The 18,368-nt window shown below is 29.1% G+C and overlaps 1 protein-coding gene across 1 annotated transcript in view; it reads right to left on the bottom strand.

The window, feature by feature from the left end:
- Positions 1 to 16,245, bottom strand: part of LOC113377966 (sialin-like) — a gene marked incomplete at its 3' end in the record, with an annotated part of 35,564 nt that extends 19,319 nt beyond the window's left edge. Inside the window, 3 exon segments of the mRNA XM_026618440.1 lie at positions 9,459 to 9,607; positions 11,257 to 11,604; positions 16,117 to 16,245. Of these exon segments, the coding sequence (XP_026474225.1) occupies positions 9,459 to 9,607; positions 11,257 to 11,604; positions 16,117 to 16,165 (546 nt within the window).
- Positions 16,246 to 18,368: the final 2,123 nt, after the last annotated feature.

Below are 18,368 nucleotides of genomic sequence, written 5' to 3'. Positions count from 1 at the left end.
CTTGAGCCCCAGAAGATGTGTTTTGCGTTGTAGTCTCCACCTGCAATAAACTTGGGTCCTAAGAAGCTGAAGAAATCGTTGAATTGCTCGCTCAATATTTTATGTTTAGGACAGCAGATTGCGGCTAGGATAAGTTTATTTGAAGGATGATTAATGGCAACACAGCAGGCTTGAAGATACTTTGTACAATAGTGCTGCGATTCATGATGTTTTATGTTTGATTTGATTAATATTGCACAGCCACCGTGTGCGGTACCATCCGGATGATTGATTGAGTACGTCGAAAAATCGGGAAGTTTGAGATAGCTGCTGGAAGTAAAGTGTGTTTCTGAGATCAGAATAACATCCAAGCTGTGAAGCTGGATGAACATTTGCAATTCCGGTTTGTGTTGTGCCAACCCATTGGCATTCCAGACCGCAATTTGAAGAAAGTGTTGCATTACTTGAGTTTAGATACGACGGCGGTTAATAAGTTCATGACTGTGCTTAATTGTTCCGCTAAAGTTTCACCTATGGATTTTAACTCTGTTATGTCGTTAGCTTGCTGATGATGGTTGATAGCTTCAGTATTGTTTATATCTTGTTGTAGTTGGCTATTTTGACGAGCAGTTACAGCGAATGAACTACCGGGTTTAACTGTGTTTGAGGTGATAGGATTAGAGGAGGAAGGAGAATTTGTTTGTTTTGGGCGCAGGGGAGGATATCTGCGAGAGTACATTTCTTGATAGACTTTGCATCCTTCGTAATTAGCCGTATGTCCTTCATTGCATAGGACACACTTTACGTTTTTATTGGTACGATCGGTCCAACTGCAGTCTTTCGTGAGGTGATCGCTGGCACATTTCACGCAGCGCGGTTTCAGATTACAGTAAGTTTTAGTATGACCGTATCTTTGGCAATTAACACATTGGACTATGGATTTGCTTGAATTCTTAGGCTCGATGTTCACTTTAGTTCGGCAAATAAACTCGATTTTGTAAATTTCTTTGTTGTTGGGATTTTGTTCCAATTCGACAAGAAACATGTGCAGAGGAGCCTTAGTAAACCTGTGTTTCATGTTAGTGATTTGTATTACTTTGTGACCATGAGTTGATATTTCTGTGGCGATATCTTCAATTTCGGTGCTGGAGTGTGAGTTCCGAACGACGACCTTAAACGAACGTGCCGATTTGCACTGAAATGAATACATTTCGGTATTTTTTCTTTTAGTAATTTGAGAATTTTATTTTAAGTTTCAGCGTCTGCGAGGTTGACTTTGACCTGCGTATTGTTGATTAATTGTATATTATATTTTCCTGGCGCATTTACACTTAATAATTCTGTGAGGGGATTGATATTTTTAACACCATGAACAAAGATCGGTGGCGGTTTTGGAATAGGAGCAGCGGTATTCACTGTTTGTTCCTGCTGTATGTTATTCAAAACATTGTAGATATTGTTCAATGTTGAATGCAGCCAGTAGTTACTTTCTAGCTTTTTTGACCTTTCTAGCTTTAGTAGTTACCTTCAGAACTGCAGTCGGAATTATTTCTCTTGTGTTTTCTGTTGTCAACCGTAGTCCAGCCTTCCTTGGAAGTAGAGGGTATTGGCAGCGGTACATTACTGTCAGTTTCCATTACTTTAGTTTTATTATTAATTGTGGATTCTTGATTACACTCTGGTTGTACATTATTAACGGAGTTCACTTGTTTTGCGACAAATTCAGAATTAGTTGTAGAAGTGTCATGTAAAATTTCAATGGTTTCGACAAGCGGTATAGCGAGCGATATACCTGAGTCCCCCGGCTGGAAACTCGCCATAGTTAATCCGGTCGACGAACAGTACACTGGTGTGTTATGACTCACGCACTGTAGATAACACTGATAAGAATTAAATATTTTTATTTGCGTGCCCGAAGTGACCTGTACGAAGGTTGAATTCGAACTGGGGTAAACTGATTTAACGTCCTTTCTTTAGTTCAAATGGATTTTATGAAATATTAGTAATTAATCATTAATTTGTATTTTGTAAAATTGCTTTTTTTAAACTAAGGGACCAATTACCAACTAAGGGAAATACTGAATAAAAAGTAGGTTTATGGGCCGATTCTTCCGTAAAATAGACCAATGTAATGGCAAGGCTATGTTATGTAAAAGTTTCCATATAAATTAGTACTAAAATTTGTCCAAGTCCTATGTAGTTGCTGTGTAGTCAGGCGTTTTTGACGGAAAACCTTACCTACAAAACGTACAAATGTCAAAAAATGATGTTATCATAACTGGATCTTTGAAATATGGCTTGATAACATATGAGTAAATTTGCATTTTGTGTAATAAAACGCCTGATCGCACAGCAAATATATGGTATTTACACAGTTTTTAGTAGCATTTTGTATGGAATCTGGAAAGTAACATAGCATTGCATAACATTAATCTATTTTACGGAAGAATCGGCCCATAAACCTACTTTTTTATTCAGTATTTCTTATTGTTTACACCATTGCCAATTAGTTTTAGGTTTAGTTGATTCTTTCTATATAAAAAACAGTTCAATCTAACTTTAAAATAACTAGTGGGGCGCATGGCATCGTGCTTTAAGGCAAATTGCTGGAACTTCCCGTACCAAAAATTATTATTTTTTTAAAAACAATTAACATTTTTGAAAAAAAATTACTTAAAAAAAATAGATTTTTGAGAAACTATAAATTTGACAACAAATTATTTTTTTTGAAAAAAAAAATATTGAAAAAAAGTTTTCTTTATTTTGATATATTTTGAAAATTCTGAACCTTTTTTCAAAGCAATCGTACTGCTTTAACTGCATAGAGACAATTGAATTATTCAAATCGGTTGATCGGTGTTCTCGAAATCGTCGACGAAAATTTGTATCCGCACACACACACATACAGGCACATACACACACGCATACACACACATACACACACATATACATCCATTTTTTCTAAGGTATGCCAAAATGTTCAGAAGGTTTTAAAACGTAAAGATATATAAAAATTTTCATTTTCGTTTTCTATAACTTGCCCTACGTTAACTTCCCGTACTTCTCATACAACAATTAATAAAGTATACTTAAAAATATTATAATATTTAGATATTATAAACTTCCTCTTGTATTAATAATACCTTAATATTTAGATATTATAAACTTCCTCTTGTAATAATAATACCTCAAAACCAAAAAAATATCAAAAAAAAAAACCTTTTGGTATGAATATTGATACATTTCCGTTTATTTCCAAATAGCGATATCGTAAGAATTAAGGTGATGGCTGATTACACATCATTTGCCTTTGTCAAGTTTACTTCACAATAGTATCATTAAGAATAATATTCTTTGCTTGTTTTTTGAGATAATGCTGGTTGACCTTTTTATCCGCGGACCTTCAAGCTCCACTCTATCCTATTACATTTTTAAAACAAAATTTTATTATAAAAAATATTAAAGCTGTATTTCATTATTTAAAGTCTTTAGCTAAAAATAAAAATATAAATTCTATGTAAGATTGGTAAATGCTTTTCAACGAATTATTTCTAATTCTGCATTTTCAGTCTATTATGTAAATAAATAATAAAAATAAATTATATATATATATATATACATACATAAATTCTTATGGGATGCAACATTAAGTGAAAAGAATAATGCACCAAATTAAGATATTTATATTATCCCAATAATAAAGTCGAGATAATAAAGACGTTTTAAATTCACTTTTTCACTTGAAGTTACACTCTCTAATAGTTTACTCATACATTTCAACATCAAAATTAACTACTCTTAAAATATATATTTTAATAATTTTGTTTATTTTATATGCATTATTATTAACAGAAATTCTATATTGAATATTTTGTCAAAACGTTATAATTTAATTGTACATAGTATTTATACTTTAAACCTGTCTCTTTTTCTATTAATAATAATTTATTGTGAACGCAGTCAATAATTCCAATTCAAATTTATAAAAATGGATAAGACGTTCATAAATGGACTAAAATCATTATCATATATTTTTCAAATATTTTTTAATAGTGATTTATTTACTTAAATTATCTGTAAATAATATATATATATATATATATATATATATATAATATAAAATATATATATAAATATATATATATATATATATAATATATATATATATATATAATATATATAAAATATAAAATATATAATATAAAATATATATATATATATATATATATATATATATATATATACAGTGGTGTTGTCGAGACGGAACGCACCGGAACTGGTGCAAAAAATTAAATTAAAAAAATCGCTACATACACAAAATGATTTAATAATTAATTATGATTCAACTAATTATTTTTAAATGTTCCTATTATTGTAATAAACATAATTGCACAAAATGGGTTTTGTAATAATTTTTGTTTCTTTCCTTTTTGAACGGAACCGGCGCAAACATGAGAACCGATTTTTGAACCGGTTTATGAACCGGTTTTTAAATTCTAGCGTTCCGGCAAAAAAATATTAGCACAACACCACTGTATATATATAATTAAAATAATAATAATATTAATCAAACACTTAAAATTTGCACGATATACACATTCAAATATTTGAATATTGCGCCTAAAACTTCACTTAAAATGTCAATCGTTTTACCATAGATTGATGTAAGCGAAACAAAACTTAATAAAACAAAATTACACAATACATTTTCCACTCAAATTTTAGTATAAACATTGTTTCAATTTACCGTAAAATTTTCAAAATTTAACAGAATATATTATTAACATGGCTACCCAAAAGTCCATTAAATTACTGAGCATGAAAACGTTATTTAAGGTAAACAGATTATTGGTTGTAATCATTTAAAATCAGGAATACTTTGAGTAAACATTTGTTAATTGGTTCTAATATTTTAATTAGGAATATGCTCAACTAGGTGATGAGAAATCATCCCCAAATAATCTGACTTTTCACCAAGCAGAAATCTGGCTTAAACAAGCGCGGATATACCAGGAACTGCCAAATACAGAGCGAGTTGGCGAAATGTAAGTTTTTCTTTTTGAAGTAAAACTTCTTTAGACGCGAATGAGGTGTAAATCCGTACAAATGCAACGGAAGTGCGTTACGGCAAGTTCGAGTGCCAATGATTCGTCATTCGCTCTCGATGATATCATTTCTATACAAAATTTTGGGGAAGGCAGGTCTAGCGGTTATAGACTCTCAATAAAAATAAGTTTAAAAAATGCCATTTGGCGGTCAAAAATGTTTATTGGACATATGTACATCATATTATCAGATATTTTATAGAGATTTTAATATTGTGTACACATTTTGTGTAAATTTTTTTGAGTTCCGTACCAAGATTTTTAATTTTGAAGTTTATTTATATAGTTCAAACAAATGTCTCGATATTCTCGACAGTATGGAATAACCGATTTATAAAATTGAAAAATCGATTCGTACTCGATCGCGAGGGGTTTTTGCAGAAAGCAGTTTTGCCGTTTCGGAAGTATGGTGCGCAAAGGGTGTGAAAACGGTTATGTAATTCAAAAAACATTTTGCTTGAAAAACTTTTTGCGTGTGCAAAAAATGCATTTACAGAAAATTTAATAATTTTGAAAAATTTAAAAAAAAAATCAAAATTTTCAAAAAAAAACAAACTTTCTAAATTTTTCATCATTTTCAAATAAAAACTGAATTTTGAAAAAATAAAAAAAAAGATTTCTTACAAAAATTCGATAATTTCAAAAAAAATCGAATATTTTCAAAAGTTTCCAAATTCTCAAAATATTTAGAAAAAACCTTTTTTTTCAATTCCAAGAAATTTCAACCTTTTAAAAAATTTCAAAATTTTGAAAAAAATTCTAAATTATCAAAATAATCAAATTTTAAAAAAAAATGGACTCCTGTAAACGTACACATAAGTTGTTCATAAAATACGCTAGTCGCCCAATTTAAAAAGAACTTATAAGTTTACAGTATGCTATAAATAATCTATTTGAAATTATTCAAAACAATTATTGATTATTTTCATTCCTCGAATGTTTAATTACGGTACGGGAAGTTCCAGCAGTTTGCCATAAGGCACGATGCCATGCGCTCCACTAGTTATTTTCGATTTTTTACGATAACTGTAGCTTACTCTACGGGAATTTAGTAATTTAATGATGATTTTCACGATCATTTTTTACATAATGGTGTAACAATTCTTATATTTTCCAGCTTTAAAAAATATAACGAGACGGCTTTGGGTTACTATGAATTCTTGAACTTTGCGACTGAAGTTGCCAAAGAAGCCAAGATTGCACCAACAGATGCCACAAAAAGACTTTTAGATGCCAAAGTCCCCGATGATGAAGCAAGACGGGCATCCAGAGTTTTCCGGCGCTCAGTGCAACAATAATATATTTATTTATAAATATATATGTTGCTAATTGGTTTAATAACTAAAAAAAATTTTATTGATTTGAGTTAGCTTCCATTTTTCATTTTGATTTTCCATTCATATTTTTTGTATTTTTTGGTTTAAAATTTAAAAGAGAAACAATGTAAATCCGAAATAGCCAAGTTATAATATCCCGTAAATAAATTCATGAAACGTAAACATATGGTTTCATTTTACAATTTTAATATATAGCATGATATTCAAATTTAGTGATGTAAGGTTTAATTCAAATGCGGACCAATTAAATCTGAGGCTTTTATAACTCGCTATCAAATAACAACGTTAATTACTCAATAACATATAATATGATACCAAAATATAATATAAATTTTAAATTGTAAATTGAAATATAAAATTAAATCATAGACCAAGGTCACCAAATAAATTCAATTTACTATGTGTTAAGTAGGGTTTATACAAAAACTTTCATTTTAGAGAAACATTTTTCGAAGTGGACAGTCCTAATAACAGCAAAACTATACTGAGATTGACCCTAAAGGATAAAAGATGAAGTATATTTGTTCGACCAAGTTTCCATTATTGCTTAAACTGCATTGCTTTTAAATAGTACAAAGTGAGTTTTGTTTAAATTCTTTTAATAATAATTGTTACTTGTGTCAGATAGATTACATTTGTTATTTTGCTATAAATTGAGTATTAGTAGTTAATTACCAGCAATAAGTTTTTGCGTAGATAATTTAGCTCGGTCGTAACGATGATTTCAAAAGTGTGCGTTGGGTACGGCGGTGACAAATTTTGTGGGTACGGTTGTGACATGTTTTTTAAGTCTTTCGGTTGTAAAGTAGATCATGTAAAGAAAAATCTAGCTAAACCAAGACAAAATATAAAAAAAAGGATAAGAAGAAAGCAATACAAGAAAAAAAGTTTCTGTCTGATTTGTGGAATGATCAAGTTCCAAGAAACATGCGATTTCTGGTTAGAATTTTTGACTAAAATATAAAAAAAAATATAACAACACTAGTCACGATGATAACTTATTCATTGTAAAAATGAGAAAAGAGATCGCATAGTTCAGCTTATTTCTTGTTAACTTTGTTTAAAAAATATGTTTCTGACACTCGCCATTTTTTGTATGATTTGATTTTGTGACTAATTTATCGTATTTAAGGACAGCATTCCAGAATTTCCACGTAGATAAATGTTGAAATTACCATTTAATTTACTTTTTTCCAGCTAACTGGTAAATTAACAAGAATATTACTGATCAAAAAAAATTGACACAACCGTACCCAGTCTCCACTTTTTTCATAAAAATGGTTTTAACCAGTTTAGAGATTTTATAAGAAAAACTATTTACTCGAATGATTCGAAGAAAAAGTTTTATAAAATTTATTTTTAATTATTATAATTTTATTTTATATAATTTAGTAGAACAGAAAATAATAATTGACCTGAATTAAATAACCCTAAAAATAAAACTAGTTGAAAGTGGCCTTAAGGCAAGTTGCATGAACTTCCCGAAATGTGTAAGAATTCACTTAATCAATCGAAATTGAAATTTAGATATTTAGATAAAATTTTCAACTGTTTATTTCAAAAATAAAGTTATCGCTTTCAATTAAATTTAAACATTGCGATTTGAATAGAATTTTCTCAAACACATTTAAATTAACTGTAAATATATTAATTATATTGCACAAATGCGTTCTTTTTTGTATGTCCTAAAATTGTAGCTTATTATTTTAAATTTTAATGAATTGATAATGTTTGACTCATCACAACACAGAAGCAACTTTTGATACAATATTTTCTCAAACTTTGATGAATTTTTAACATCAAACTATTTGTCGCAGGGCCGTAACATTTTAGTATATTTTACAAGACTATGATATCTATTGCCAAAAAAAGTTTTTTTTCAACAGTTAATTTCAAGAAAACGACTCGGTAGATTTTTAGCTAAAACTATTCAGGACATTCCCAACCCATATCTTCCGAAAAGTTTTTGATTATTAGAAATCGATTCAGAATTAAGAGCTGAAACGTCGGCGAAACATTTTTCACTTTCCTGCTATTTATATATAAAGAAGCGGCTTGGCGGATCGTCGCGCAAAAATGATAAACGCTATAGTCCTCATCGAGATACATCGAATGGCTTTTAAATTTTTCAGATCATTCCAGCCATTTTTGAGAAAACGTCGATTTACGGCAAAAAAATCTGTTCACACATACATACATACTTTTTCCTTTGGTCTCATTCGATTCAGAATGACTTGAGACGTCGAAAAAACATAAAATTAGCGAATCGGATTTTTTAATAAAAACAAACTTCTTCGGGAAGTTAATAATTTAATAAGGGTGTAAATATTTTTATAATAGTAAAATGAAAGGACTCTGATTTGCAACAGTGTTTTCATCAATCTGGTACCTTTGGCTACATTAAATAAATTAGCATTATGTGTTTTCCGTTACACGTTGCTCCAGTATTTCGAACAACGTGTAACGGAAAACACATAATGCTAATTTAAGTTTCCATATTTTAAATTTTAAATTATAACACAAATGATGAGACAAACCTAGTCTCGAAACGTTTGTGAAAATTATTATTAAATAAAATAGTGCAAAGAAGAGTGTTGTTTGTTCATATTTCCAAATTAGTATCTATATCCACTCAAAATACATTTGTTATATATATATATATATATATATATATATATTTCTCCATATTTGTCTTTAGTTCTTTTTTATATATTAACTATTGTAGATACACCACTGGGCGTATCTACTAATTTGTAAACAATCAATTGTAAACAACTTGTCAGCATTCTCTGCTAAATTTAATTATTTTTATAGATTGCAGAATGAAAATAAAATAAAAAAAATATATATAAATATATATATAAATATATATAAATAATGTGAATTATAAATTGGTAATAGGACTTTAGAAAAAATATTTAAAATATTTTTACAAATCAACACTGACATCACTTAATTTTGTGTGGAACCTTAGAGATTACAATAGTTTTTTTTATTTTAGAAATAATAGTATTACTTTACTAGAACAATTACTTACGCCACCAATTCCTTCAGCAATACGCATGAGTATCACAGCAAAATAATGGAAGTCGGCCATTATCGGTGTCAACAGAGTACAAGCAACGTTTATTGCGACACTGAAGAACATTACCCATTTAGCTGAAGCCACTTCAGCTATTCGTCCACCTTGACAAAAAAACGCTTTTTTTATTTTGAATGTCCACTGAAGTAAACTTTACTGATATTAAGATTACGAACTTGTCAGTCTAATGACTTTTTCAATTTAACGAACATCAGAAGTGAAGGATTGATCAAATTTTGATATTTAAACAAACTACCAATCTTAAAATAAGATGATGTCTCAACTGCTCATGCATTTTGGTTTATCATGATTATATTTATTATTTCTTTAACACTAATCGTACCGCCGCTTTTCGTATATCTATTCCTACCATAGCGGGTCAAAAGACCCGACTTGCTTGAGTATATAAAATTTGAAAGTTACATTGGAAATAAATTTGAAAATACAATAATTATAATTAATGAACTTAGTTTCTTTCATAAAAGTAATAAACACGATTTTTTAAGTCATTGCTCATCATATTTTTACATCGAAGTGAGTTCAATGTACATATTATAGCTGGTCATCAATAGTAATACATACTAGGGAAAAAACAATTTTAAAAATTTTCTATAAAAATTACAAAATCGTAGCAAATTTGCGTATTTTTAAATCACATAAAACTAGTAATATAATTGAATTTGTTTGACTTACAATTTTATAAAAAATGGGCCGCAAATGTTATTTTATAGCTAATTAGGCTTACATATAAGATTGCAAAAAATGCATTTATTTTTTCTCGAAATAAATTTTAGTGCTATCCTAGTATTTTCTTTGAATAGCTATGAAAAAAATTGAACAAAATTTTATAATAAGTTTGAAAAATGAAACAACATAAATACAAAAATATAATATATAACGAAACATATAACCGAATAATGAAATTCTTTGTCAGTAATTCTGATTTAGAAAAAAGTTACTCATGTTATTTCAAAATCATATTAACCCTTTCGACTCGGATGCCGCCGTTCATATAAATCTCGGAATTCGCGAGTGGAAAGTGTTAAATTTTTTAGCATTCACTTACTGCGAATAATCTTAAATGATTAATAATACGATCATCAATTATCACTGAAAATCCAATAGGTACTAATAGTACCTAATAGTATAGTACCGTACTATCTTTACTTTTATAATATTATTTATATCTTCAAAAAGCATATACTGACTTATTTTGTACGACATTTTTTATGTAAAGTTTACTTTCCAAAGAAAACAATTCTTAATACGTTTTCAAAAAAATGTTACTGGAAGCTCTGTACTGTCTAAAATTTTGATATTTTTTGTAAATTAATTTTGACTATTTTGATTAAACTACTATTCACAACGGTCTTTTTTGCTGAAATAAAACAGAACAAAAGCTTATAATAAAATGCTCTGTGGGTCAAATGACTCGGCGTAGTGGTATATAGCGGAATACATTGAATATTACTCAAAATAACCAAAAAAGAAAATAATTAATACTATTCTAAAATTATATTTATTAGTACGAGAAGTTTCGAACGTTCAATTTCTAAAAACAATAAAATTATAAATGCTATTCCTATTTAAAGTTCAAAACGGGTCATTTGAACCCCCTTTGGTATGATTAGTGTTAATAAACCTATTCCAGCGACTTTATAAAAACCAATTAAAAAAATTTACAGAATAATCATGTCAAGTATTATTTTATTCCCGATGGTTTACTAACAAGTAAGTTATGTATCACAATTACCTGGTAGTTGTGAAGCAAAGTAACCCCAGAAATAACAACTCAATATTGCCCCTTGTAGCGGTTCACTCCATATAAATGGACCATCCTTTAAAAGAAGACATAACATATAATGTTACACCATCTTGTATAAATATTTTTATTCAATACTCACCTCAGTTGTAGTTGAGTTCTGGTCTGGTCGGCAAGTGTTTTCATCATCAGAATGGTGAATTGAGTTTACTCCGTGACCTAAGGCTGTGTGGTTGAGCATCACAACCATAGCAACTGATAAGTTTACTTTCAAACCGTAAACTATCGCCAAACCGGTTGATCCGAGTGCAGCCAAAAGGTATCGAGCTGGCACAAATCCTGCCATATTGAAAAACATATAAACAAAACTCGGATTAAATCAACAAATAATTTACTTAAGGGGTTAGGGGTACTTGGAATTTTTGAAAAATCGATTTTTATTTTTTTGCATTTGCATTAAGTGTAATATCTTGAAAATGTTCTCTGAAAATTTCAAGTTGATCCGATGATTACTTTTTGAGTTATTGGACTCTTACCAGCGCGTTGACGCAAGTGGAGAGCTCGATACTTATACTCAAGATTATTCTCCCTCACCTCCTGATGTTTTAAAAGCTTTTAAACCGATTTACGACAATCTCAGCAATGATAATTTACTTTCAAGATGTGTAGTTCAAGATTGAATCCATAATCAGAAAAATTAAAAGTATCAACCAACTAGTGTAAAAAATATGCCTAAAAACCGTGAATACTAGTTCTACTATCGTACAAATTACTGAATACATATACATAATCATTATTATTGATTATGGATGCCCTAGGACCTAATTGTGGGTGTAATTCCCATTGGTATGCTGAAAAATTGGATGCTGCACGTGTAAAAGTGACAGATCAGCGCGCCAACGAGAACACTCGGGAGGCCAGAATGCTTCGTAGGCAACAGCAAATGGAAATTTTGGAAACTTGCACAATGACTGATGAACTATTATTTGGCCCACAAATAGATGACTCGGTTTAAGTAATTCAATAATTCGAATTTCTGTACGTAAATCCAATGTGAAACTTTAACTTGTTTTTCTCAAAACTATGTTTTTTGAAACGGTGACCACTGTAACTCAAAAACCGCTTAGTATATTTACAGCTTTTAGAATGCATAATAAACTCGGGCCTGATGAAGGATTTTTATTTTTTCAAAAATTTCAATTTTTTAAGACAAATTAACTGTTGATTTTTTACCCAAAAATCTAGAAATTTTATTTCTGATGCTGCCATTTTGTTAATTTTTGCAGAAAAAAGAAAACCTTCGATCAGGCCCAGGATTATCTATTTATAAAACTATTTTTTTTTATTTGATTGACTTTGGATGAATCTCTAAGGAGTTATGATAGTCACCGCCAGGACCGTTTTTTGAAACAAAAACAGCTATAACTTTAGGATTTTTTTTTTTCTGAAATTTTTGCTACTTCAAGTCAAAACATTGTATAATGATGCCGTATTTATATTTTTGTAAAAAAACATCGTTTAATAACAAAAAAACAATACTGAAAACTCTCATTTTTTCGTACGTCCAAGTACCCCTAACCCCTTAATAAGGCAATATATTAGGTATGCAACTGCGTGAGTGAGAATTTCAGTTTTAAAATTAGACATTTTTCATGGAATAAATATCCTTATTCAATAATGCATCAAATGCCTTTTGTAAGGGAACCATACGTCCCGGTTTGGCCGGGACAGTCCCGGATTTCCACCTTGTGTCCCAAGTTTTTCTTAAAGCAATATTTGTCCCGGCTTGTACCGGATTTTTGAAAAGTGTAGGTTTAAATTGAATCTTTGCTCTTACTCAATGATAAAATTACAACTATCCATCAAATATTTGAAAATGTTATTCACAACTAGTATGCTTATATAAAAAGATAGATAAAGATAACCTCTCACATTCATAATTTTCAACTTCTATTTTCAATTTTACGATAATTAACAAAAATTATGAAAATTAACTTCTTCAATAATTGCTAAGTATTTTTAAATAGTTATGAAAAAAGTTAAACAAAATTTTATAATAAGTTTGAAAGTTGAAACAACATATAAAACCAAAAATATAAGATATATATATATTATATATTAAATGTAATATATAAAAAAGATAGATATAAATAACTTCTCACATTCATAACTTTCAACTTCTACTTTCAATTTTTCGAAAATTAACAAAAATTATGAAAATTAACTTTTTGACCTCCTGGAATAATTGCTAAGTAAATAGTTATGAAAAAAATTGAACAAAATTTTATAAGTTAGAAAGTTGAAACAACATAAATCCAAAAATATAAGATAAAACGTAACATATAACCGAATAATGAAGTTCTTCGTCAATTCTGATTTAAAAAAAAGACTCATGTTATTTCAAAATCATATTAGCTCTTCTGACTCGAATGCCGACGGCAAAATCCATATAAATCTCGAAAATCGAGATTCGAGTGGAAAGGGTTAAATTTTTTAGCATTCACACCTTCCCCCACGTCTCGGATTAGCATAACTATAAATTACCGTCGCGGTTTTAACTTGAAAAAATATGGTCACCTCACAAATTCTTTGTAATCAACTTCAACTGGAGGACCAGAGCGGTTTTCACCTTTGAGTGAAAAATCACCAGAACGAAATTGGGCAAACCAATATTAACTAATTATAGCCGTTTTAACTCATCCCATAAACAGCGCATAACTTTTGTGAGTTTAAAATGCCTTTTTATCATTGCAGAAATTAAGAAGCAAAATAGAGCAAAAAAAAATTAATTTTTCGGCTTTTAATGAACTCCAATCAATTTATTTATTTATTCATACGCAAGCCGTAATCAATAATAACATACTATTTCAGGCTCTTGTCATGAACTATCAAAAACTGTGCAATCGGTTAAAAAACTTCTTCTTACGTATTGATAGCTGAATTTTCAACTATCTAATAGTAAAAGGTATTTAACATTTAGACTACGTTCAATTCAATTCGGATTAAAAATTTTAATTAAGCCGCACCAACTTAGCTGCCAACCTAATGTAATGCAAATTATATATTGCAAATGCAAGCTATTAAATCGATGAGTTTGTGATTGATTTGATATTTTCTAATATTAATTTTATAACCTTTCATATTTCTTTAATAAAAATGTGAATGTTTATATGAGTATATAAAATACAGTATATAAATAATTTATATTGATATCATAAATCCAATTATTAACATAGATGTAAGTGGCAGTTGATCTCATGACAAATAAATTTTTCTCGATATGTGTGAATACTAAATTTTCATTAAAAATTGAGATTAAACAAAAATCAAAAAACAAAAGTCTCGATAAAATTTTAAAATTTTCATACAAACCATTATTCCAAATTTTACCAAATTGTATTTAATACATTTTTATCGTTCAATCTGCACGATTCCCAACTGTAGATTTTGAAATTTTAAGACGTGTTTAAGAATTTTGAAGAATGCGTGATCAAAAAAAGAGTGCGCGTAAGGTTCACACGCGATTGAAGTAAAACTTAATTGCTACTGTACAAGATGGCATAAATTATATATTTATAATAACATTAAAAATGTGTATAATATTTAAAAACAATAATGTAATTAAAGTCATACTTCTAATATGATATGATCGGTTTGTCATTGTGATTAGCATTTAGAAACGAACCTTTATTAGAGAAATAAAGTAGTTGCTGATTAATAAATTCTATATAATTCGTTCACATAGTGGATTATGTTAAACAACGCCTAAACAAATATTGTTTTCGCAACTTCACTCATCATGTAATAATTACGTTTGAAGAACTTCACGTAATTTAAAGTAACATACATTTAATGACTGCTTGTATTTTTTTTACTTTTTTCTGGCGATATAATCTCATTCTTTAAACAACTGTAATATCTGTATTGCCTAAAAATATTTTCCATTTTAATGACTTCAGAGATTTATAGAAACTACGAATAATATTGAAATAATGTCTAATCAATAAACTTACGTTTAGTACACGGCCCAAATGATTAATTTGTTTTATTATTTTCAAGGAACAGGGTAAAATATTCTTCTGATTTAGGTATTTTTCATTAAATCAAGATTTGTACTACGATGTAAAATGTTCATTTATCTATGCCGATTTCCTTGTTGATATCAGTACGCATACAACGTTGATGCCGTTACGCATACAACGACAGATCTCCATTTACATACACGACGACTAATCACAATCGACCCGTATAGAAATGATCTTATCGAGAGCGAACGACGGACCGTTCGTGCGTAACGGACTTCCGTTGCATTTGTACGGATTTACACCCTAGTTGCGCCTAAAGAAGTTTTACTTCAAAATGATGCAAATATTATAAAAAATTACTTAAAAAAACAACAAGTACGGCTCAGATACATACAAAAACATGCTTTTCCAATATTGGTGTCAAACGATTCAGAATGCCTTGAAACATAAAGAAAACAAAATTAACAATTTAGATTTTACATCTAAATCATAAACTAATACTTCGGGAATTTAAAATCACACAACCATTTATTTAAACAATCCTTGTATGATTCATTTAATTTAACATAAAACGTTTTAAGGTTAATTATAAACGAATTTTCATTTAATGAAGTCAAAATGCAATGACGTCAACAAAACAACAGGTGGTCTTGGCTTATTTAGGATTCATGCTGAGAATCCTAATGCCCGTTAGAAGATTTACGACAATTGCACATTTTAATCAATATCGAACACACTATAAATACATAACATTAAAATAAAAACAATGTTATTTAACTAATTATTATTATAATACAATATTAACAAATAAATATGTTGTACTCACTCCCAAGTATTCCACCCTTAGGCGTGATGGCTTTATCAACGGTTATCATCTTAATATTCAGAACTGAATGAATAAAACGACGAAATAATTAATATAAACAAGTATTTTGATTTTCTGTTTTTGGATTACTGAATCAACATGTTGCTTCATACGTGTCTGTGTTCTTGTAAAATACATTTCATGAACATCCTAAAAGGGCGCCTGCGCGGTAATTGATTTGCTGTTGGTGAAAATGACATAACTACTTGTGAGAATTAATGTATTATTGCGTGTAAATATTACGATAAACATTTTCTGCAACAGTATATTTTATAAAAGGTGCTTATATTTTTCAACTTTAGAAACAATTAATATATTGTTAAAAAACCCAATAACTCAAAAGTAACATTTTGCCTTAATAATAAGACAAGTAACATGAACTTCCCGATACGTATACATAATAACTTAATCAGCTATGTGGTGCATGGCATCGTGAGCCAAAGCAAATTGCTTGAACTTCCCGTACCAAAAATTATTTTTTTTAAAAAAGATTAACATTTTTGAAAAAAAAAAATTCTGAAAAAATTTTTGAGAAACTATAAATTTTTGACAAAAATTTACTTTTTTCAAAAAAAAGACTTTTTGAAGAAAAATTTATTTTGAAATATTTTGGAAATTCTAAACTTTTCTTTCGAAGCAATCGTACTGCTTTAACTGCATAGAGACTTAACTGCATCCAAATTTCGATTTTTTTACAATTTCTATGATTTACCCTACGAGATGTTAACACAGATAGAGATTCATCTATTCAGATTAATTATGCAACTATTGCAACTGCTAATTTCAAAAACAACATTCTCGTTTTCAACATATAATATCTGAAATTGTATTAATTAATAATTGATTAATATGTAACACATTTCATTTTATCTATTTATTGTTCTAAAAATGTATTTTATTTAAGTGTAGACATCAACTGTAATCAGTAGCTACCTACAAAACAAAACCGGCCTAAATTCCGATTAAAATCGTTCAATACCATGGCGAAACCCCAAACGTCAATAAAAATCAATTTCTTTTGAAGAGTTTTTGATTTTTTAATTTATAAAAAATTGTGACTAAACAAAGAACTATTTAAATTTTTGGAAAGGCAGGTCCAGCGGTTAGAAACTCTCAATAAAAAAAAAGTTAAAAAAGCCATTTGGCGGTCAAAAATGTTCATTAGACATATAATATTCACATCAAATTATCGCATATTTCATAGATATTTTAATAATGTGTACACATTTTGTATCATTTTTTTTGGTTCCGTACCAATATTTTTAATTTTAAGATTATTTATATGGTTCAAACAAATATCCTCGACAATTTCGACAGTATGGAATAACCGATTTGTATTATTGAAAATAAAATTGGTACTCCGGAGTTATGGTACGCCAAGGGTGTAAAAATGGTCATCAGATTAATTCAAAAAAACTTTTGCTTGTGTAGATGGTGTGCAAAAAATGGTTTTACAAAAAATTTCGTAGTTTCAAAAATTCTCAAAAGAAATCAAAATTTTCAAATCAGATATTAAAAAAATCAGATATTTTCAATAAATTTCAAATTGAAAAAAAAAATCCAAAAAATTTCAAATTTATCAAACAAATCAAACTTAAAAAAATTTAAGAAATTACTTGTAAGCATACACATAAGTTGTTTGTAGAATACGCTCGTCGCTCAATAAGCGACTGAAAAAAAATATAAATTTCCAGTATGTATTTATAACAAATAATCTATTTGAAGTTATTCAAAACAATTTATTGATTATTTTTATGCCTCGAATTTTTAATTACGGTACGGAAAGTTCCAGCAATTTGCCTTAAGGCACGATGCCATGCGCCCCACTAGTACACTCTTTTGCTAATTACAGCAAAAAAGCGGCTTAGCCGATCGTCGCGCAAAATTGACAACGGTCGTATTGAGATAACTTCGAATCCGCGGTTCACCTATTTTTGAAAGATCGTCGGCGAAAAGTCAAAAATCGGCTTGCATACATACACACACACATATTTATTGCAAATTTGGCCTCATTCGGGTCAGAATGACTTGAAACGCCGAGAAAACATTAAATTAAAAAATCGGATATTTTTCGCGAAAACAAACTTCTCCTTCGTTAAGTTAAATGTCACATACTCTTTTATTTGACTAACGTAAGTGTAAGAAATGGTTGCTTAATCCAAGCAAAACATGATATTGCAGTGTAAGTATATATAATTTCCAAAGTCTATAAA

The sequence above is a fragment of the Ctenocephalides felis genome, unplaced genomic scaffold (assembly GCF_003426905.1).
Source record: "Ctenocephalides felis isolate EL2017-DRISC unplaced genomic scaffold, ASM342690v1 CF-g0.4_SCAFFOLD_01886, whole genome shotgun sequence".
Lineage (NCBI taxonomy): Eukaryota > Metazoa > Arthropoda > Insecta > Siphonaptera > Pulicidae > Ctenocephalides > Ctenocephalides felis.
Note: the sequence above shows the minus strand (reverse complement) of the source record. Positions and strands in the feature narration are given on the sequence as shown.